Source organism: Podarcis bocagei, assembly GCF_964188305.1.
Source record: "Podarcis bocagei genome assembly, chromosome: 2".
In the NCBI taxonomy this organism is placed as follows: Eukaryota; Metazoa; Chordata; class Lepidosauria; order Squamata; family Lacertidae; genus Podarcis; species Podarcis bocagei.
In genome coordinates, this window is record NC_138126.1 from 74,012,555 (window position 1) to 74,036,487 (window position 23,933).

General features: G+C 40.5%; 2 protein-coding genes across 7 annotated transcripts in view; both read right to left on the bottom strand.

The window, feature by feature from the left end:
- PCBD2 (pterin-4 alpha-carbinolamine dehydratase 2) overlaps positions 1 to 10,477 on the bottom strand; it is a 35,709-nt gene extending 25,232 nt beyond the window's left edge. The window contains exons 1-2 of the mRNA XM_081185704.1: positions 10,324 to 10,477; positions 3,459 to 3,590 (exon numbers count right to left, since the gene is read on the bottom strand). Coding sequence (XP_081041830.1) covers positions 3,459 to 3,590; positions 10,324 to 10,419 — 228 coding nt within the window. The 5' untranslated portion in view covers positions 10,420 to 10,477. The remainder of the gene's footprint in view (positions 1 to 3,458; positions 3,591 to 10,323) is intronic.
- Positions 10,478 to 12,340: 1,863 nt separating this feature from the next.
- TXNDC15 (thioredoxin domain containing 15) lies at positions 12,341 to 19,050 on the bottom strand. 6 transcript variants are annotated; one of them, XM_081185666.1, is made up of 6 exons: positions 18,777 to 19,050; positions 18,607 to 18,687; positions 16,466 to 16,953; positions 15,324 to 15,487; positions 14,634 to 14,764; positions 12,341 to 12,601 (listed from the first exon to the last, which is right to left on the bottom strand). In XM_081185666.1, exons 3-6 carry the CDS (start codon positions 16,943 to 16,945, stop codon positions 12,405 to 12,407), a joined length of 972 nt encoding a protein of 323 aa, XP_081041792.1. In that variant the 5' UTR covers positions 16,946 to 16,953; positions 18,607 to 18,687; positions 18,777 to 19,050; the 3' UTR covers positions 12,341 to 12,404. The 6 variants fall into 6 exon arrangements, with proteins under 6 accessions (XP_081041792.1, XP_081041790.1, XP_081041788.1 ...); XM_081185664.1 differs by lacking the exon at positions 18,607 to 18,687 and adding an exon at positions 18,040 to 18,422 and having other exon boundaries at positions 18,777 to 18,910; XM_081185662.1 differs by lacking the exon at positions 18,607 to 18,687 and adding an exon at positions 18,040 to 18,422 and having other exon boundaries at positions 16,466 to 16,956; positions 18,777 to 18,909.
- Positions 19,051 to 23,933: the final 4,883 nt, after the last annotated feature.

The window sequence follows — 23,933 nt, forward strand, 5'->3', positions numbered from 1 at the left end:
TTATATCCGCTATGATTCTTATGGTTCAGGATTGTGAAATACAGTCACTGCAGGTGAAGTCAAGAACCCTGAAAAATCTTCTCCAGGAAACTCAATTCAGCTCAGCAGGATTCCTGAAACATATTTCTTTGTACAACTGAATTGGCAACCTGCCTGCGGCCTACCTCCATTAGATTATTCATGTATCTAACAAGACTGAAATAGAACCTAGTCATGCATCTTAAAAATCAGACTTCAAACAGGAATAGCACCCTGTTAAAACATATTAACTACAGTCCTGACACTCACAGGGTTTACTTTCTCACATCAGTTATAAGACACAAAAAAGTGGTACCAAAAGCTAAATGAAGTCTTTAACTCGAAGCCTTTATTTAATAAACATAGTAGTTTTTTGTAAACTGCCTTCAAGTATCCCAGCCAGTCCTGCGTATCTTCAACATGTGCCCCTTTTTCTAAATATCCTTCTCTCTTCTATTGCCGTTTGGCCAAAATAAACAGGAAACTTGGCTGACAATACGGGAGAAAGGAAGAAACTCCGTAACTACTTCCAAACTCAAGGAACGCCGTTTCCTTTACCCTTTTAACTGTAATCATATTCTATGCTACCTACAAAACACACACACACACACAACCCAGAGAAGAATCTTTCCAGTCAAACACATGATTTTGAAGGGTTTTCCTTTTGTGATGAAATCCAGCCTTGTGATGATGGCCCTTTAGAAGAGACAGACTGGGATGCAATCAGAAACAAACAAGAGGTGATGCAAAGCAGAGATGTCTCATCTCCAAACATCTGGTAAAGTGACCTTCTCTGGTCTAGATGTTTGCAAGACTTTTGTTATGCACGCTGAGAGGAAATAGGGTTAATGAATGCTGCACTGCAGAATTCTGATACATAATGAATTAGGTTTTAATTGATAACTGCATGTGTTTTGTACTTTTAAAAAAATCCACAAGGGATGACAAATTCAAGTTATAGCTGTAATTTTCAGCGAAGCTTACTGAACTGCCTACATATTAAACAGGAAAGTAACAGATAGCCGTTTCTCCCAAATCCCCAATTTTTCTGTTCCTTTTTTAAAAAAAGAAAAAATATAGACCAAAAAAGGAAGTGTAAGAGCTTCTTTCTGTTTGGATGTATATAATCAGCTCTTCAACAGCCATATTTCCTGGCTCAAATAAAGAGTTAGCTTTCCTCTAGAGCAGGGTTCACAACGTTTTTTTTTGCCATCCCCACCTAAGCATCTCTAAAATCCTGATGCCACCCCCTTATTATTCAAAAAGTGAACTCCTATTCACATGGAAGAAGCCTAAAAGGCCATTAACTGTTAATAACTCATTCTCGAATTGCCCCCTTTAAAAATCAAATTGCCCCCCTGTGTGGGGAGGTGCCCCACATTGGGAACCACGGCTCTAGAGACTGGTTTTTCACTGTGGGCTGTGCATAAATACAGAACTCTTTTGGGTAGTAGTTGGAGACCAAATTATGAATCAAGAACTCCCTGGTTTGAATCTTATGTCACCCATGAACTTAAGCAAGCTACTCTCTCACAGCCTCAGTCCTGGGTTGTATGGATTAAAAATGGACAACTAAGAGTGCTATATAAATATTAAGTAACATATATTATTATGGTAAGATTTTACTATCAGATTTATATGTACCTGCAAGAATCCTATTCACATTGATCATTCCTCTCCCCACAGATGAAAAGGATATGGTCACATGAGCAAGTTTAAGATAAAAGACTATGTCTGCATTGTTCAGACACAACATCAAAGGCAATATAATGGTAAGTATAATCTAAAAGCAATGAAAGAAAAGGGAAAAAATGAGTTCCTATTCCACCTTTTTATTCTTCACCTATGGTCCGAGCATAAGCCAATAGGTCTTACGTATTTAAAAGCATTTTTATGTCTTCTTCCTTCAGCCCAAAAGACTCCCTGAGTAGCTTTTGTAAGATAAAGAAAAACCAGATAGTCCCTGCCTATAGGCTGATTTTCTAAAAGACATGACACAAAGGAAAAAAGGAGGGGGAGGGAAGATGTTATACCATATTTACAACTTGGTAGAAGATATAGAGATTGTCAGAATTCTAAAGCATGGTATTTTAGAACAATTCCGTAAATCCACAACTTGACAGCTTGTCAGTGAAAACTTTTACCAAGTAAACTACCTCTGACCCATATTTACCCTGATTTGCAAAGAATCTGTCCATTCTTCCTCTGCTGGATGTAATACACAAAATAATAGATATTCCTATGGGCTTACAAAACTTTGGCAATAAGGTATGTTAACATCTGTTGATATACAGTCTTCAAAACCTGGAATGAATAAAGAGTTTTCTAAGCATCATATGTCATTTGTGTTATCTGTGAAAGCAATAAAAATTCAATGAACAGATCAAGCAACTCAATATCATGTGCAACAAATAAATCTGAAATGCCTTTTATGTCATTTCAACTTGTCAGCTTTTTACACACCTGATTTTATGCCATCTGCAAAGGGCAAAGTGAAGCTCACTGAGGAAATTATACTTCTTGGCTGTCTGACTTTTGTTAAATAGTTGTATTATGTTCTGTAAACTGAAGATTTACTGACTTGAGGAAGAATATGGTCGTTTACATCCTGACCTTAAACTATACCGACTGATACATAGCTGAGTTTCAGGCATAGGTTGTGTTAGATCTATTAGATCTGCTTTCTCTCTGTGTGTGTGCACAAACCCAAGCTTTGGGAAGTTTCTATAAATTAAAAGCATTGGGGTACTAGTAAATATTATCAACAGCATGGAACTGAAATTGTAAAGATTTATATCTATCTCCAAAAGCAAAAAAAAAAAAAAAAAAATCATTTTAACCCACATTAAGTCAAAAGAATTATATGTCACAAGTTGCTTCCTAGTACCATTTCAGTGCCTAACTAAACATGATGGTCGGACTACTTGTGTGCTAGAATATGGGTCATACTAAATGGGTACACAGCAGTGAGAGTAATTTAAATCAGAGAATTGGTGGGCAGAATGGGGTTACTTAATCTTCCCTTGTTCAAACTAATCCTTCTGAAACCAAGCATGCTTTTCTGCTGGTGAAGCTTATTTTCCAGAATCCCGCTAGAACAGGAAAAAAGCAGCAGGAAGTATGCAAATTCTTTCTGAAAATCAGACAACATGAACTGAAGTAAAGCTAACTTTAATTAGCTTCAAATCAGGTATGGCATCAATAAATATCCAGAGCTAAAAATGGCTTGCCCCAGTCATTCAAGTATAGACTGGCTCATTCATTGTAACAGGGATTTAACACTAAAGAACTGAAATGATATCTATGGAACCCAGATCAGGATTTTGCCAATACTTTTAAAGTGATAATAGATTGGCCTTTGAAGAACAGGTTCCGGTAGCTAAGAAGTAAAAATATAAGCTAGATGCATTTCCTTAAAATAGCAATAATGAAGTATTTACCTGGTTGAAAGTTTTGAAGATGAATTCTTTGTATATGGCATCCCTTTCAGTCAGCTCGGACCATCCTGAAGCTTTGAGCTCGTGTAAAACTTGGTTCCTTTCTTCCGTAGTCAACCAGTGAAGCTGTGAAGACTATCAAGGTAGACAAAGGGGGGGGGGAATGGATTTCAAAACCATGGTTTCCAAGTTCTGCTCCTTTTCAAAAGCTGTAATGTGTTTTTTGCCATACTGGTTTGCATAGTCACAGTGAAAATACTGCAGGACATTAACAGAAAATGTATTATATGAGGTCATTATGTTTGTATCAGGCAAACCATTTCCATCCACTTACATACAGCACCTAGGTCAGTGATGGCCAAACTTGGCCCTCCAGCTGTTTTGGGACTACAACTCCCAACATCCCTAGCTAACGGGACCAGTGGTCAGAGATGGTGGGAGTTGTAGTCCCAAAACAGCTGGAGGGCCAAGTTTGGCCATCACTGACCTAGGCCAAGGCCACAATTGCTCTGTGCTACCTCCAGGTTTGGACGCAGTATGACTACCAGCTGTTGGGGAACAAGTGAGGAAAGTGCTCTTGCACTCATGTCCTGCTAACAGGTTTCCCATGAGCACCTAGTTGGCCACTGTAAGAACGGGATGTTGGACTATGGCAGCTCCTTTGTCTGCCCATGTGTTGCTTTTAAATTAACATGTATTTTAGGTGGAATCCTAAACACTCTCAACTAGGGAGTAAGTGCCATTGAATATAGTGATATTTGCTTCCAAATAAACATGTACATATGCTATTAGTGTTCTAAAGCTGACATTATGAGAAGCTGTGTGCATGATCCTGCCAAAGTTAAACACTTTTTAAATTCCACTTGTTTGAATGGAATATATAAGCATATGCTTATCTCACTCTAAAAGCAATACAACTCAACAGAGGTGTTTTAAATTATACCGAATTAAGTATGTAGTCAAAAGTGTTTTTGTCTTACAGTATTATTATAATTGTCTCTGAGTGATCTGAAAACTATCCTACATCAAAAGTCCTGAAGTAACCAAAGAATCCTGTGAGTTCAACTATTTTCACTCATTCTGAAATAGCCATCTTTGAAAAGTTCGTAACCATGTACTTCAATGACATATGGCAAAGATGGTTACACATATTGACTTATAGCAGGCATAGGCAAACTCGGCCCTCCAGATGTTTTTGGGACTACAACTCCCATCATCCCTAGCTAACAGGACCAGTGGTCAGGGATGATGGGAGTTGTAGTCCCAAAACATCTGGAGGGCCGAGTTTGCCTATGCCTGACTTATAGTCAACTAAATTCTGCTCAGAGTACACCCACTGAAATTAATACATTTTAGTCATACCCATTCAAGTCAGTGGGTGTATTCTGAGAATGACCAACACTGAATACAAACCAATGAGCTATTTTTAAATGTTCCGAGAGATGCAAGTGACAGCTGCCCATAGAACTTAATAGATATATGCTAGATTTTAATATATCTGGTCTGGGCATTGGTGTGTTCACTCCACACAAACATCAAAACCACCCAATGAGCATGTTCTGTGCCCACAGAATGCTGAGTGAATGGAAAACTGAGAGGAAATAGAATGGAACAGTGAAGATCTTGAACAGAAGCATCCCACACTGTTAAACTGGGGGTGAAAAATGTTCTGATATCCAAATTCAGAATTTTCTCAGAATATGCATTACTTCTGAGTAGACACAGCTGGGGTTGCACTGTAAGCCTCCAGTTTCATACCCATGTACCTGTAAGTCCCGATGAAGTAAATGAGACTTACTTCTGCGAAGACATGTATGAGATCACACTGTAAACATCAAAATTCAACCTCATACTCATATATATTTCAACCATGGACAATTTTAAAAAATGAATCCTTTATCTGAGAGGCTACATTTGCCGCATGAAAATTTAAGCTTACCCACTAGATGGCACTGTATTATTTCAAGTCTCAATAGTGATTTGTGATAATATAAAGCAAAACAGGCTGTTAAAAATTTCCTTTATTACAAAACAGTTTGTAGACACCAAAATAAACGTAAACAAATAAGTACGAAACATTACTTAACATGAAAGGGGGGGGAAATCCCTCACAAAACAAATAATCTATAGTTAACATAATTGTGCAGCAAAAAATAACCCCTCCCTTTAGCTCGATTAAATGATTTCTTGTTAGCAAGAATATGCTTTCACTGGTTCTATAAAAAGAATTATAGATATTCCTCAATTATACGTTCAATTATCTTTCCAGCATCGCTCATGCGCACAAGATGAAACAAGTGAAACTGATTATAGAATGGCCATTGCATTACATTAACTATCAAGATAATAGTATTGTATTTCTCATGTCCTTAAAATATTCAGAGTCCAATATTTATGTATGTGTTTGTTTGTTTATTGCAGTTAGGATTACTTTTGAAGTTTTAGAAATCTCTTACTCAACCTTTAAAAATTAATCAAATTAACTACATATTTTAACCAAATTAACTGCATATTAAATGCTTGGTAGTAATTACAAATTTTGGAAGCCTAATGACCGGTGACAAATTTTATTTCTAGCCTGCTAATAATTACTATTCAAATTTAATGTGAAAGGATTTGTTGATAAGATAGTTATTCTCAAAATATAAATTATCTTTAGGGGGGAAAATGCTTCTTTTTTATTTTGGAATCTTAATTGATATTTAATAGAGTTAGGCTACAATCCACTTACATGAAAGTAAGCCCATTTAACTTAATGGGGCTTACATCTATGTAGACATGCATAAGATTGCAGTGATAGTATATTTTTCAAGCTTGTGTTTTGTCTCTCTGTGTATATTTTTTGTATAAAAATAATAAAAAAATTCTCACTTCCAATTACACAGGGGTTGTTTTTTTATTAAAAAAACCCTGAACAATACTTTAATATAATAAGCACATGTGAAGATATGAGGATAAACAGGGCAAGGGGATCATGATTTTAAGCCTCAGACAAAGGTTTCAAATGCTTTCATGGAATCTGAACCAAAGGGCACTGTAATCAAATAACTGGTCATCTTTCCATTCTTTTCTGACATCACTCTGATACCTGAATTACTGATATAGGAGGTCTGGTGGATGTAATTAGCTTTCCCAGATTATTTATAATTGATCACTTTTATTTGCTGACCATCTTTAAAGCAGTTATGAGGTAGGATGCAATGACAAGATCACGGGGTCAAGTATGGCTGTTTCAGTTGCTTGTCCAATATTGACAATTCAATGTCCACATACTGTTTGCTTTTGATGTTGCAAAATTCCATGTCCTCCTTCAGCAGTTTTGCACAGGAAAACCATGTCTGGGTAGTTTGTCACACTAGTCTATTTGAAAGTGTCTCCTATGTATTTGTGGAAGCCAGCAGTTAATTTAGATCTCTAAGTCGTCTGTGACATAGGTAGGCAGTATTTTTTTCTTTGTACAAAGAAGGAACCTGAGGTACCAGTCTGTCACATGACTCACTAAAGCACACAGGGCACATTTCTGGCAGTCAAGGCTAAATCCCAGGTCTTCAATTTGTACACCTATGTATATTTTACTACAGAGTGTAACCCAAAACAACACTGGGTAGTATCTAAATAAGCTCTACTCAGAGGAGACCCAATGAAATTAATGAACCTAACCTTTTCATGCTCATTATTTTTAAGGGGGACTAACTCATTATCTAGGGACACGGGTGGCGCTGTGGGTTAAACCACAGAGCCTAGGACTTGCCAATCAGAAGGTTGGCGGTTCGAATCCCCGCGACGGGGTGAGCTCCCGTTGCTCGGTCCCTGCTCCTGCCAACCTAGCAGTTTGAAAGCACCCCCAAGTGCAAGTAGATAAATAGGTACCACTCCGGCGGGAAGGTAAACGGCGTTTCCATGTGCTGCTCTGGTTCACCAGAAGCAGCTTAGTCATGCTGGCCACATGACCCGGAAGCTGTCTGTGGACAAACGCCGGCTCCCTCGGCCTATAGAGCGAGATGAGTGCGCAACCCCAGAGTCGGTCACGACTGGACCTAATGGTCAGGGGTCCCTTTACCTTTACTAACTAATTATCTAAGTAGGACTAACATTGCAAAGTTGAAAAAGACCACAAGGATACAACCTATTGCAATTTTTACTCAGACCCAACTTTCTTCTAACCAATTCCAAATCCGAGTTCACTAATTAAAACATTCAAATGACTCCTACAATAAAATGATTTTTAAAGAAAATTAAAAGTGGTTGTTATTTTTGGCAGTGGCGCCCTTCCTGTGGAACTCCTTCCCATCAGATCTCAAGGAGATAAAGAACTACACAACTTTTAGAAGACACCTAAAGACAGTCCGGCATCAGGAAGTTTTATTACGTTTTTATTATTTCATTATATTAACGTTTTATTATGTTTTTATATGTGCTTGAAGCTGCCCAAAGTGGCAGGGGAAACCCAGCCAGATGGGCGGAATGTTGTGAGCCCTTTGGGTACAATTTTGTGGATTGTGGTATGGAAAGAAATGGATGGTGATCACAAGTACTTGCTAATAGAAATCTACTTTGATCATAAAGAAAGCTGAGGAGGGATTAAACCACTGGAATGCTCAGGCTTCTTAGGGCTGCATGACTCCCTCATATAAACCCAGAGGTCCATTGCCTACCCCCCAAACTGGCAATATTTAATTGTAGTGGATTTACTCATTCTGAATTTACATTCTCAAAATTAGTTTTCAAGACTCTGTGGAAGATCTACATAGACAAAAATCAGCTGAAACTGGAGAGGCTGATCCCAAACCCACATCTCTCAGGTCCTATTTGTAGGCTGCATGTATCATGAACTACATATTTTTATTAGCTAATAAAATTTTCTGTCTTGTTGTTACATTATGTACTCAGTATATATTTAAGGCATGTTATGCAAAATAACCATACACAAATTTGTGTTTACCAACAATTGCCCCCACATTTTCAAGTGCCACTTGCCAAAAATTATGGCCAGAAACATATTTGGCGTCCCCTCACTGCCATTTAAACAAATGCTGAAGTTTTCAGACTGCTGAATTTTGCACCATGTATAATTGTGCTGAACTCACATCCCCATAAATTACTCCGTCAAGGAGGGAAATTTGTACCAAAGAGAACTGGCAGAAAGAATATGCAATTGATTTCTCTGCTTCTTATGCAAGTACAAGTCAATATTATTCAGACACAAATCCTTAATTATATGCCTGATTTCATCTATCCTATTCTTCTGTTTCAATTACTACTGCAAATGGTAAGCTCTCTGTATTTTGAGGCACCAGGCATTTCCCTAGAGCAAAATAAATGTTAAAAAGTGCTTCTACAGTCACAGGTGTCTCTGCTCACCCATGAAGCACTCTGGGTGAATTTAAGTCAGTCACTTACTCGGCCTAAGTACCTAAGGCTATAATAATAAAATGGGGAAATATTTTTTTCCCATTCTGAGCTCAGTGGAGGAAAGGCGAGATACAAACGAGTTCAGTTTTGAGGAATTCTTACCTTTAAACATAATCTACCATGCATTGTGTAATAGCAATAGGTTCCTAGTGTTTATTTCATTATAATGCATTTCTACATTGTTCAAAGTGTGCCTTATCTTCATCACTTAATATTATTCAGTACTGATGAGCCTGCAACTAACATACAGGCTCCCTGCCAATTTGAATAAGTTTGCCATTTGTACCTCTGAATTCAAGGCTGTGAGTTTTACCTCTGAGTAAACAAACAGGCACCAGGCCACTAATATGTTGCATTGGTGAAAATTCCCTGCTTCTTCCTACAGAAGGGGTGACTGCAGAGCTGACTGATACATGTATGTTCACTGCTTACTGTGTTTAGCATCCGGTGTTCACAATAATGTGTGGAAAGAACCCGTTACAAAAAAAATTATTTTCAGTTATATTGGCTATTTTCTAAGCACCTGCATTTATTGTGATTTGTTTCAAGAGTGATGATATGAAGTTGAATCGACCAACTGTTATTCTATTTTTCTCCAGTGTAAAATTATTGGGGGGGGGGGGTATTGAGCAGGTTCGTTGCACAAGGTCAATGTTACCAATAACAAACTTAGTTGGTCTCTAAGGTGCTACTGGAAGGAATTTTTTTCCCCAACACGGCTACCTACCTGTAACATTAATTTACAGATAAGAGTATGTGACTGTATCCTACCCAAAAGTAGTGAAAGTCTGGAAGTGCCCCATGCAATGCAGCCTAGTTGTCATTAAGGTGGTTATGGTAAACCTGTCTGAGCTGCACGAATTCAGGCAGGAGGTGGACTTGAACTCACTTGGACCACAGAAAATGAAACGTCAGTGTGTCAAGACTTCTAAGCCTGCTGTTCTCCCTGACCTGCTAGCTTGCGGTGCACAGAAATGCGTCGCCATCCCCCGAAAACAGGGGCGCATTCCTCCGCGTGAATCCCCCTCCCAAATCTTAAATGGCACAATCCAGACACTGGGTTTTGCACCTCAGTGAGCATCTGGTAAGAAACGTTACCAAACAGAGGAGACCTATTTGAATGCACTTTCTCTCCAAAGGAAGGCTCGTCCTTTCCGAATCCCAAACGTGGGAAGAGCAAAAGTTGGCGCAAGCCTCCCTCGCTGGGTCGGAAAGCGGGGCGCGGGAAAGCCCAAGGAATCACTCTCAATGCTTGCCGGAGGAATCCCACTACGAATGAATGCACGGGCGGATATAAACCAAAAGGTCCCCGGGACCCACTTTGCGCGGGAGGGGAGGCCGAGAAGTCGGGGGTGGGGTAAGAAACGAAACCCAACGCCGCCCAAGTGACGCTGCTGCCGGGGTGGGGAGAGTCCCTCCCAGGTCCCCTTCCCTTCTTCGCCGCCCAACCTCTCACCATAGCGGAGCACTCGCTTCTGCCACTGCCTCGTCCTGCCACGGACGTCAGCCCCGCTCGCAGCCACCTCAGGCCGGCCCAGGCGCCGCCTCGCATGGCTCCGGCGTGGCTTCTCCGCCCGCCCACCTGGCACCTCCCACGGGGAAGCGCATGCGCCGCCCACTTCCCCCCCCCCACTCCCTGTCTGAGGGAGAGGCGGGATGGAAGGCAAACCTCTTGCGAGAAAGGCCGTCGCTCTCCCCGCCCACTTTACTTTCATTATGTCCTGCAGCCTTTCTCAACCTGTGCGTCCTCAGATGTTGTTGAACTACAACTCCCATCACCCCTAGCTAGCAAGGTCAGAGCTGAGGGATGATGGGAGTTGTAGTCCAACAACATCGGGGGGGGACCCACAGGTTGAGAACCGCTGCAAGCGCATCTAGCCCCTTGGCCTTCTTCTGCGCTTCTGCTACCCCAGCCTGAGTCAGCCTCCATGGGGGTAGGGGGGTCCCTGGCATGCGCTCTCACAGCATAACAATTTTTAGAAGAGCAAAAGTGTTGGGGGCAAATCTCCTGCCAGAGGTTCGAGCCACTGGCCGTGTCCTTTGTGAGGCACAGAAAACAGCCGCCTGATGTTTTCTACCACCTTTCTCAGCACCTGGCTCTGTCCCTACTGCCTAGGGCTTCTTGAAAGAAAAACAGACTTGCCTATTGTACTTGCCCATCTGCATTACCCTCGGCAGACAACTCACAAGTTTACCTGACCACAGAGAAGGAAGTCTGCTGCCACTGCAGAAGGATTGCAGGGCAATAGCTGCGCCACAAATGCACGGCTAACTCTCCCACCTGCACATTTGAAGGATGCAAAGGATCTAGCAACTTGTACACCCAACTCCCAGCTTGATGAATGTACCTAAACTTCAGCCAATGTGGACAGAAGACAGCGACCACAGCCATCTCCAGAGCTGAATGTAACCTACAGTTGCTTCGTTAGATATTTCTTGGTTTCTGGTGCCTTGTGTGATTAAAGCATTTTAGTATTCTACACTGAAAACCATGCCAAGACCACCACTGAAGATGTCCAAAAGGATATTTGGATGTTAATGGATTTATTATGATACAGAAATCTCTAAAATGCAATAAAACTTTGGTGCTGCTATGGTACAAAATGTGGAATGCAGCTAGCTTCATTGGATTGGATTGGCTACCCTTAAAAAGCCATACTATTTTATATAACACATCAAAATAAGAACAGTAACATGAACAAGTAGAGATACACCCTTTCAAGGTTAACTAAGTTCACAATAGTGCTTAAATTACATTAACATTGCAAAACATGGAATATGGGGTAAAAAATATGTTTATTATCGTGTATGTGTATTCCTCCCATTTGTGTTTTCTGACCCTTTAGAACGCTGAAGCATATATTCCCAGTTCAGCCGTAAATAAATGTCAAGTTTGTGTATCAGTAGTCAGTGCAACCTTACTAAAAGCTCTGGCATGTTAGCAGCAGAACTGTCATCCAAATACTGTGATCATAGCACCACATATGTGACAGCATCAAATTGACAAGAGAGCCAATTCTTACAAATTCCCTACTTATATTTTTTTTAATGCATGTAGGGAAAACATGGGGGTCAATTGTTGCAGCTCCAAATCTAGCATAGTTAAAATGACCATCTGGGGTGGCTCAGGAAACTTTCTAAAAGCTGCATCTTACACCTATACCTGATATTTTCCTATTAGAACTGTCTGCATCTGCAACAGTTTTCACAGATGCATAACATCCTTGTTTTTTAAATAGAAAGCAACAATCCATTTGCATTACTAGAGATCATCAGATGTCCCCCAAAAGACACCACACAGTTCCTAAAACTTAAGCATATCAGATAGGTATAGATATTTTTTGTCATTCCCTCATAACAACTTTATGAACAATTTCCAGCTGTGCATGTTCATATTTGTATCACAAGGAATTTCTGCTGAGTGATGTATTATTAACAATACAGGGTCCTGCCTAACAAGAAATCACAAAGACTCGATCCACCATTTAATTTAATGTTGTTTAGCTTGTTCTGAAAACAAAGTTCTCAGTTCACATATCATTCCTGATGTTCCTGATCTTGACCAGGTATTAACCACCGGATGCTCTCTGTCCGGACAGTGGCATACATGATGAAGCTGATGAGGAACAATAAAGAAAATAAGAGAAGCCAGTCGATGCCTCTAGTCAGTGTGCTAGGCAGGGGACCATCCTGATCTTCCTCAGTTACCACCACATCAGACTTGGGCTCTATTCCTGAAAAAAAGTATTCATTATTAGTGTGGTGCAAGATTGAACAGAATCAACATTAAGTATAGATATTTGCACAAAGCACCTACAATTTTAAATTTAGGACTAAGCATTTTAAACTACCAGCTGCTAGAACATCATCAGAGCTCTGTAATTTTTGAATTATAGCCTCCTGGTGCATTAAATAAATAGGTATTTCTAACTGTAACGTAAAATATGACTTTCTCAAATTTAAGTATTTTAGTGTCATTTGGAAACAGCTCTAATTCCACCTCTCCCTGAAAATGTACCAGTACAAAAGCTTACAACTCCTATTTTAATAACAGCTTCTTAATTAGCCAACTACAATTTCAGTTGTATGCTCTTCAGCTTCCCAGGGGAAAAGCAACAGAAAATCGACTGACAAGTTCCCTTTTATGCCCAGATAAAGATCTGTAAACACACCGGTAGAGGGAAAGGTTCATTGCTTTCTCTCGTGAGTCAGTGGTGACCAGAGCTTGCTTATGTAAGTCTATTTCAATCTTCATTTTCTTTATTATCCGCTGCAGCATGTAAGGAAGAAATCAAAGTGGATCCCAACTTACTATCCCATCTTCTGTAGAACACATAAGACATTGAGTTTCCTCCATTGCTAACATAGGTAGGAAGAGATAACTGTTGAAACAGTTACCCTTCTCCTCTTGCATTCTCCCCATGTATCACCTACATTCTCCAGGCGATACCTCTTACATTCCCAACTCTTGCTACCACACAAGAGCTGAAGGATTCTTAACCCACCTTACCAAATAGGACAGGATTTGGCTGTAATAGCATACTCAGGTGTTGAGTTGATGGCTACTCAGAGCTACTGAGAAAGAAAAGGGAGAGATTGGAATGCTTGGGGGTGCTCCAATAATTGGAAAAAAGAGTGGAAAATGGGAGAGGGCTGGAGAGAGAGAACGGAATAGAATGTCCCCTGAAACAAGGTATGGCCGGCTTGCTGTAACACCAAACAGAAGCACTCCAGATCACATTTTAATGCAGGTCCCACAGGCACATTTTTACTCAGAAGCATCCCTACTGTGCTCAATAGTCCTTAGTCCCAAATCAATGTACCTGGGACATGGAGCCTTATTCTGTATTGCCCCAAAATCTCACACCCTGATTAGGGCTGAAATGTTTCCCAAAACTTTAACTCAATGTTCCTGGAGATCATACAATAAACATCTTAAAACTAGCTGCGGGTGGGAGTTGGAACAGGGAGAGTACTGTCGGACTTGGGTCCTCCCTGAAGGCTTTCCATAGGCATCTGGTTGGTCATTGTAAAACAAGGATGTTGGACTAGATGGGCCTTTGGACTTATCCAGCAAGGCATGTGGCTATCAGACTACAAAATCTGTTAAATGTCTTGGTTACATCCTGTTTGGACTACTGTAACAAACGCCATATGGGTCTGCCTTTGAAAAGTGTTCAGAAGCTTCATCTGGCCCAGAATGCTGCAACCAGACTGCTGACTGGTGCTGGTTCCAGGAAGCATGTTACCCCACTGTGAAAACAACTTTACTAGCTACTGGTTTGTTCCCCGTCACAATTCAAAGTGATGGCTATAAAGCCCTATATGGCTTGGGCTCAGGCTACCCGAAATATCCCTGTATGAACCTGCCTGGGTTCTAAGACCCTTGGGTCAATACCTCCTCTAGGTCCCATCAACATCAGAAGCATGACTGGTGGTAACATGAGAGAGTGTTTTCTGCGATTCCTCCCAAATTATGGAATCTGCTCCTAAGAGAGATTAGATTGGCTTCCTGTTCAGACAAACCTTTGGATACTAAGGTACAGATGATGCTGATCACTGGGCTGCTGTCAGGACAAATTGTATTTTAATTGCTGGTTTTAAATACACTGAAGTGCATTTTAATTATTGTTGTCAATGAGTTTCTTTTTATTATATATTATATTATATAACTGATGTTTTTAAATGTTGTAAGCTGCCTTGAATCCAAACTTGGGAGGAAGGTGGAATATAAATATATTAAATAAATGAGAAAATAAATCCTACCTGTCTGATTAAAAATGAAAGATTTCAGTGTTTCCAGGGTTCGATCTGTATGGTTAAATCTTGCCATTGGCTTAGCTCCTTGAAAAAGAAGGATGTTGGGAACAGCCACAGTTCCAAACCTGGTTGATAAACTGTAAAGATATAAGATAACAAAGAGTTAGCTTTGCTAAATATGCCTTGCATTTAACCCCATGATAAAATAACTGAGCGTTTTTCAGTACAAAATTGGAACCATAGCTAATTTCAGCAGAAGAAATATATTCATTTGGTCACAACACACTTTAGACTCAAATGGGTGCTCTAGAAAATCAATAGTATTGTTAATCAATTGCCTTCCACATATGGCCAAAGGCAATGTACAAAGTATAATAAAAACACCTAAAAATAGTTGAAAACAGAAGTTGAGTTTAAAAACAAGACAAAGTAGACAGCCTTAGCAGAGACATATTCATCCAGCTGGGAAACTTTGTGGGAACAAAAATGTCTTCAGTTGTTTCTGCTAAGTGCTGATAATGGGTACGTGGATCAGTGTGAACTGGGCAAAATGTATGCAATTAAAACAGCCTAAATTTTGGAAAATAAATTTATAGACAAATTATTATTAAATTAAAATGCACATTTGCTTAACCCTGATTTAAAATACATGAAGATGGTACAGTAGTCCTGAAAGGAGAGGGATATAAAAGTTACCTGCTGTGCTGAGAGGCATCCAATGCCAAGAAATGAAGAGTTGGGAATGCTCGGGGCAAAGAATTAAAATGAGGAGCCAGATTGGCAGAGAAATGGCACCAAGGAGTATAAAACAGGACTAAGGTACAGTCACTGCCATTTGGATTTAAGAACTCCATTAAATCCTGAAAGAGAAGGAGAAAAGTGACTTTTTAAAGGCATAATGGGAAATTATTTAACTTAGTATTGCTCATGTTAATTATCCTGATCTCAACAAGGCAGTAAAGTACTTCTGCATGCAAGGTGAACTTGGTCAATTCAGGTTAAAAAAAGTATTACCTGCACAACAGTTTTTAAATTACTTAGGGGGCTTTTAACTTTCATTGCAACCATGAAGTTCAGGAGAAATTTTGACATTCACCTATTTACCACCATCAGCAGAGACACAACCCACAACCTCATCCCAGGCATAGGCCAAATTTGGCCGGCCAGGTTATTTTGGAGGACCCACACCTGCTCACCCATACACCCACCCTACACCCAATGTCATACTGGTAACAGTGGGGCTTCCAAAGGAGCAACCAACAGCTTAAAGCAACCTCCTGGTTATTTCTTTACTGGAGCAAGGCATGTTTCTTTGCTAGAGTAAGGCATGGGCAGATAAGCAATAGGAAAGCACCTTGCTCAAGGAGGAAGAAGCAGTTTCCGTGAAATAGAAATTGCCTCTCCCTCCTAGGACTGCTCTTTGAAGCAGCCCCCATAGTCCCTTTCAACTTCCAAAATCAGAAGTTGAAAGGAGCAGTGTGTGGCAGTTTGCAGAGAGTTCAGTTTGGCTATGCACAACTGTTCCCACACCCAGCTGCCAAATTTGGCTCACCAGAGGGTAGGGAGATAACTATCTATCCTGCCAGCCAGAAAAAGTGAGGTGGTCTAAAGTGAGATGTAAGGGTAGTAGTATAAGATGCAGCCTTGAGGCTTGAGGAAAACAAATACAGAATATACACAGAATTCATCCTTTTTCTTCCTGAATAATTTTATTCAAGCAAGTTATGCCTTCCACATTTATACAAAGAATTCTGATAATAAGACGACAAATGAAAAAAACTCTTAAATTAAAATAATTTTTATATATATATAAATCAATTAGAGTGCTTTCTACTTACTTGTGAAATATTCAAGATTTGTAATGTGAAGTTTGTTATCCCTGTAATGTTTCTTTCCTCACAATTCACTTTTGGGGTTTTCATACCATCTGTGCTATTAGAGTCCTCTCCTGATGAAGGATGCACTGCTTCCAGAACTACAGGTGAATCTATTACTTGCTCTTGTATAGGAGACCCAGGTTGAGATAAAAATGAAACAATACCCTGCGTACTGCATTCACCATCAACGGCTGCATCACAGGTGCCGGTGTCATGCTCCAAGACCTGTCTCTCCTTGGACTCACCTGGAACAACTGACAGAACTACAGGCTCAGCTGCAGGTATGCTGCTACCCATCATAGCATCAGCTATCTCTGCAGTCCTGTATTGTACTGATTCTTTAGGTCCATCGCTGCTTGCAGGTACAGAACTGCTTTTCACAGCGAATGGTACAGCAGTTTCACTTAACTTTTCAGATGGCGAGTCAGTGGTTTCTTCCATTTCAGCTACTGCTACAAAAAATGCAAGAACATATAACATCTTTAGTGCTGAACAATAGGAGTACATCTATCTTTATTCAACGCCACAACGCAGCAGTGGGTGGAACTTACAATCCAATGTGTGAGTTGAGGGGGCTCAAAGAAAGCAAACCGTTCAGTGAGGCTCACACACTGCAGCAACCACTGTCACCCTCACCTCACCATAAATACCAGCGTGGCATGAAATATTCAGTACAGTGGTACCTCGGGTTACATACGCTTCAGGTTACATACGCTTCAGGTTACAGACTTCGCTAACCCAGAAATAGTGCTTCAGGTTAAGAACTTTGCTTCAGGATAAGAACAGAAATCGTGCTCTGGCGGCACAGCAGCAGCGGGAGGCCCCATTAGCTAAAGTGGTCTTCAGGTTAAACAGTTTCAGGTTAAGTATGGACCTCCGGAACGAATTAAGTACTTAACCCGAGGTACCACTGTATTGTTGACCAAAGCCCAGTGTCATTTTTTATGAAGTCTTTCTTTGTACTGTAGAAAATAGACCCCATCCAAGATATGTACAGAAAAGAAACATACAACAACAAAAAACAGAATCCTGCCACCCAAGAATACAAGTTCAACTTTGGCTACCACTCTATATATTCAGCAGGGGTGGGCAATTTCAGAATTGTGCGGTCTGCTTCCCCCCACCCCCAAATCCCCTAGGACCCGCAAGCACACTTCAAGCTTATAAAACAAGAGTACACAACACTAGATCTGTCACTTAGGCATCTGCTCCCGCTTGGTAAAGCAGCGCTTGGTTTGCTGGATCAAACGAAGCCGCACGTAGGCCTGCAAGTTTCCCTAGCGCAAGACTACATTTTACCTTCTGCCCTATCTTGCTTGTTCTCCAGAGAGAGAAACAGATGAAAGAGGAGTTGCTTCCTACTTCTCCAAAGCATTTAAAAAAGAAGCAGCAACAAGGGGTGGCGACGCGAGCCTAGCTGGCTCGCCCCTCGTTCCACACAGGTGCACGAAGGAGGCGCGCAGCCTGTCCTCAGCATCTCCGCTCAGCTGCCCCTTCCCCCGGCGGTGCTACCATAGCAACGGAGCCCTCCTTACCTGCGAGAAGACTTGCGAGCAGCCAGGCCAGCCAGAGGCCCCGCCCCCGCCCGCGCGAGGACAAGACCATCATCCTCGCAAGGGAGGGGGGAGCTGGGAGAGGGGGGCAAGGAAAAGACCCGGCGGATCAACCGGAAAACAAGGTCCAGTCCAACAACAGCCGCTTCCGCTCTCCACTCGTTTCCGTTTCCGGGGCACCACGGAAACAAACAAACTCTATGGAGCTTGAAAAATCCTTTTGTCCGCTGGCGGACCGGATGTCCTGACTGTTTCTCTCCAGGACCCGACTGTGCCTCGCTCGGCGGCAGGTGGCAGTGCAGAAACCCAAGACCTTGCCCTTGCCAGGATTTGCCAGCACTGTATCTGTCTACCCCGTTTTCTAACTGTTGTGCAAGAAGAAATAAAGTGCCTGATATTATTATCGCCGTATTGCAGATTGAGCCGGATGGGCGGAGTATAAATATTATTATTATTATTATTATTATTATTATTATTATTATTATTATTATTATTATTATTATTATTATTATTATTATTATTAGTTCAGTTTATCTGCCACCAACTTACGAGGGTGGGAAGAGAGTTCGACTGAGGCAGAGAGCTCTGTGACAATCCTGGCCTTGGTACTTTTGTCTCCCCAGCGCAGATCTAAACTAAGGAGAGCTCAGATAAAAATCGGGATTTTCCTTCCCTGTGGCAATCCCCATAGAGATCCCCGATGCGGCTGCCATTTTTACTGTGGGAGGAGCCTTTGTCATTATCGATTTGACTGTGGCTGCCACCTTGGGTCTGTCCGGAAACGGAATCCAAACCAGACGAGGGGCCGTCTAAAAGGGACGGCTCGAAACCGGGCGTCTCCCCGATACATGAGGCAGCCTGAAAGGAAAAGGAGGCGTAGAACTGGGCAGCTCTGGCTGCATGGGAAATGCAGCCTGTAGCGGTCGCTATAGGGCTGCTAAATGCATACGAAGGAAAAAGAACAATACCCACTGCCGACTCCAAGCAATAACAATGAATTTACGATAGTTGGCGCAAATTGAAAGTATTTAAAGCATTAAACCAAAATCGATTCCGCAGCACTCTGCATCCCGAGGCGGCAACATTGTTTACAACCCGCAGAATACTTTGCCCAGCCTCCAGGCGAGTATTCTGCTGCAGAGGCAATTATTTATTTACGGTAATATAGTCCTGCCTTCTACTGATTCTACGGAAGCTGATGTTAGTTTGATCTAGCTTGAACGCCTCTCCCTAATTAAGACACAGCAATAACATCTTCATACAGTTTGGGGCTCTGTAAATGGGTTGCAGTATCAGTGTCGTAGAAGAGTAGAAGTTCCTAAAGTTGGGTTCATTTACAGCAGCAGCAGCAAAACAAACAAAACACCTGCTGTAAGGAGATTCAATTTCTGCACCCAGACAACAGCAGTAAACATTTCGGATATTGAGTGTGCTGGCTGGCAATGATAACGTGGTCTCCTTCTAAAACATACCACTGCAATAATGCAGATCTTTCGGAATGTGATAAAGCAGAAGAAACTATGACCAGTGGTTACCTAACACAACTTATGCCTTTAGGTAGGCAAGCAGAGCTCTTTAGTAGAGATGTTAAAAATGAACTTTTTACATGCAAAATATGTTCCCATTCAGTGAACTAGGAGCTTTGTCTCTTAGAAGGGACACTAAGCATACGCACCATACATTTAAATCACATTTAGCACACACTGCCTCCCCCCCAAAATTCCTGGGAACTATAGTTTACCCCTCAAAGCAGTAGCATTCCCAGCACTCTTAACAAACTAAAGTTCCCAGAATTCTTTGAGTGAAATAATCTGCTTTAAATGTATGGCTATTTTGGTGCTTTGGCAATATTTCCTGTCCTCAGTATTATTATGAAAGAAAAATAACTTCTAAGAAATACTGTTGTGATAATATTAAGGAACCCAATTTATTTGGTTATTTCTACCACACATTATACTGGCTAGGATCTGACCAACAGTGGCCACACTTAACCTGTAAAATGCTCAGTTATTCCAACATGGAGCTAGCAGAACCAATTTGATTCTAATATTTGAAGCTGCTGTAGTCTTCACGTGTAAGCAATGTTCTAGAGTGACATGACTAAAGGACCCCTAGATTATCCCAAAGATTCACCCACTGTCTTGTGCTGATATCTATGCTAATTAGCCTTTATTCTAATTATATTACGGTATTGGCCCGAATATAAGCTGCACCTTTAAAATTCGGGGGGGGGGGGAGAGAAAAAAGACAATACCCGAATATAAGCCGCTCCCTTAAAATTCCGCTGGCACTCACACCTGTTCCATTTTACCATATGTGTTTCAGCAGTGATATTGTAAAAGCCAGTTTTTGTAAGGTCACGAATTTAAGCCACACTTGAACTGTTCACGGTCGGAATTTGGGAAAGAAGTGAGGCTTATATTCAGGCCAATACGGTACATAGAAATAACTTCCAATGGAAGCCAGTGAGGCACAATATAGGAAACTTCTTTTACAGACATTTGAAGATCATAACTTTGTGGTACAGGCTTACAGCATCTACATTACATGTAGAAGATCCCAGGTTCAGTCCTCTGCATCTCCAGGTAGAGTTGGGGAAGAACCCTGCCTGAAATCCAGTTAGTGTAAACAATGCTGAGCTACATAGACCCATGGTCTGACTCAGCATAAGATAGTTTTCCATATGCCTATGATATTTCCAAAGCCTGCATACAAAAATGATTATCACAGAATCATAGAGTTGGAAGTGACGCTGAGGGTCATGCAGGAATCCTGCCCACAGCTGTCCTTGTGTAGGCTCAAACCACCAACCTTCTGTTTAACAGCCAGACACACTGAAGTTAAACCATTGTGCTACCTCAAGTGGTTTGTCTAGTCTATGTGCTCATGTGTGGGCATGCTGCTGCATATTGCTCTGCAGTTGGAGTAGGGAAACTTTGGCCCTCCAGTTGTTACTGAACTAGCATGCATGGCCAATTATCATGTTTGCATGTGCTATCTTCCTGTCTTGCATGTGTGCTTGCTCATGTTTGCATGTGAAGTTCTCATGATTGGGTGGGTAGGTAGGAGACAGACAGACAGATAGAATGAAGGACTGCCATGACCATGCATTGCAGGGGATTGAACTAGATGATCCTTTGGGTTCCTTCCAACTCTACAGTTCTCTGATTCTATTCACTGGTTTGGCTCACTTCAAGTATGTTGTTCTATATCTCATCTCTTTTGATATCTCTGTGTTAACTTAATTTTCAGTCTCAGATAATAAAGGACTGAATTCCAAGGCTATTGTCTCAGCTTTACTTCTTCCTCTCCAGACAGCTAATCAAATGGGACTACAGGACAAACTAGGAACAAACTAAAAACATCAACAATATGAAGATGACCTACCTTGCAGGGGCAATATCTAATTACTGAGATATTGTGACTTTCAATACTTTATATCACTGCAGAGTTATGTATTATAGACAAGTCATCACAATCATTGGCCTTAGGTTAATTCAATTCCATTTTCAAAAAATATCCATTAAAAACAAAAAGCTGTTTTAGGATCAAAATGCTTTTCTAAGTAAGTACAATGTAAGAGCCTGTAGAATGCATTTTTCTGCAAGCATGATTCGTTAGTTAGGGTAGAGTGGCTTAACTTGCAATTGCCTTGATTTTTGGCACATGAATTAAATTCCTAAGCATGTAAAATTTTCTCTTAAACCAAAGTTTGTTTGATTGTTTTATCCAAGAACAAATATAATGGGAGAGATGCAGCAAAGGAACATGAATAGTCCATAGATTATTGTTTATACTTATCTAGGGAAGCATATGAAACAACCTACTTTGGCACTGCTGGATAACCAGACTCTCATACATCATCTCTTTCTTTTCATAGCTACCCAGCAGACTTGAAATGGCCCAAATTCAGTGCACTTTAATGTAAAATTTATGAGAATTCCAAAACAGAATAGAGTTGCCCGCACACTGTTTGCAACTGTATGTTCCAAATAAACTAGGTTTTGTATTTATTTCTACCATGACAAAAAGTTTTAACTTATACATTAGATGGATATTATGCCAAAGCCGCCAGAAAGTGGTACAGAAAGATACCCATCTGCCTTTAGACACTGTTAACAATCTAAAGTGCTCTCATTTGCAAGTTTTATTTTGCTTTAAATCTTTGGAAGTTTTTACAATGACATAACTTACAACAAACTTAGAATGTAGGTTACTGTAGATGAAAAAAACTCTGAGTCTATAGAATATCCTTTTGGTATTACTTAAACATGAAGAAGAACCTTGGAAAAATGCAAAAGAAAACATGCCTTAGAAAAAGAAAAAGCCCTTTTATCCAAAATAAAAAAATTCCTTCCAGTAGCACCTTAAAGACCAACTAAGTTAGTTCTTGGTATGAGCTTTCGTGTGCATGCACACTTCTTCAGATCCCTTTTTTTTTTTTTTTACTATGACAGACCAACACGGCTACCTATCTACTACTGGAACCCTTTTATCCAGGCACTTAATCCTGGAAATTATAGGTTTGTTTAAGGCAGGTTTGGTTAGCAGTTGTATCTTGCAGTTTATCTATTTGAAAATTAGTCTGCTTCATTGAGATCAGAAACTCATAGGTGATAATTGCCAATAACGTGAACAATTGAAAGGGACATTTAAGATCATGGGTGGCCCTCCAGATGTTGCTGAGCTCCAAATCCCATCAACCCCAGGCAGCATGGCCATGCTCTTAAATATCTCTTTCAATTGTTCATGTTATTGGCAATTTGCTTTTCGGACACAAACCACACATAATTTTCTTTTATCTGCTGTGTGTCTCTGTCTCACCATGAAATGCAGTGCTTGGGACCAAAAAAGATGTTAAGTTTTGATCCACACTCTTACATGTCCCTGCATAAATGATATACTTTGTGAATGCCTTCCCATCTTACATTGGAGATGGGACCCATATGGGATTGGATCTTCTGTTGAAGTAAGTTCATTTGGATTCAATTCATGGTGTTTATGGAATATTAAGTAACTTATCCTGAAACAGTTATCTAACAGCTGTGATATGCATAAAAAGATGGGGTTTGCTTTCTGCTATTTAAAAAAAAAATCATAGAATGGTTTCTGCCCCCACCCTATGTACCTGAATAATAACTTAAGGTGCAGTTTTTGACATTTTTTCTGTCTTGTTATCAGTAAATACTCAGTGGTGTGTAGACCACCAAGGTGGTCAATTGTTTAAATATAGCTGTTTGGATAAAAGCCTCTTACTGAACCATAATTACCATAGCCAACAGGAACAATGCTAAATTTTGATAGTTCAGATTTCCCCCTAATTATTATTGATATTGAAACTTTGCCACATCACAGCGATACATAGAAATGTCGAGATCTTTAAAGAGGACTACTCATAACAACATATCTAGCAATACATCAGGTATAACCCTACATATTCTAAATTTTAAGCAAAATTGTATCAAGTGCCTTACATAAATGGCATGAGCAGCACTATAGTATAGCACCATTGTTAGCTGGATGTCTCTAAAATTTTGACTGCAAGAGGAATAAGAATCTAGAATAAGAAGAGGATTAAGAATCTGGTATTAGTTCACAATTATCTACACCGGGTGACATGCAACATAATAAAATATTCTAAATTGCTTTGGGATGCCTCGTGGGAAGTGATTCATAGATGAAATAAATAATAGCTGCTGTAGGTCCTCCTCCCTTCTGCAGCCCCCCCAAAATTTCCTCTGTAGGGCGGGGTGGGGAAGAAGTCCATTCACATTACATTATATATCACCTATTGACATTGCAGACACAAGTCTTTCCCAATCCAACTTGGAGATGCTAAGGTAGAAACTTGGACATTCTGCACGCAAAGCACTAAA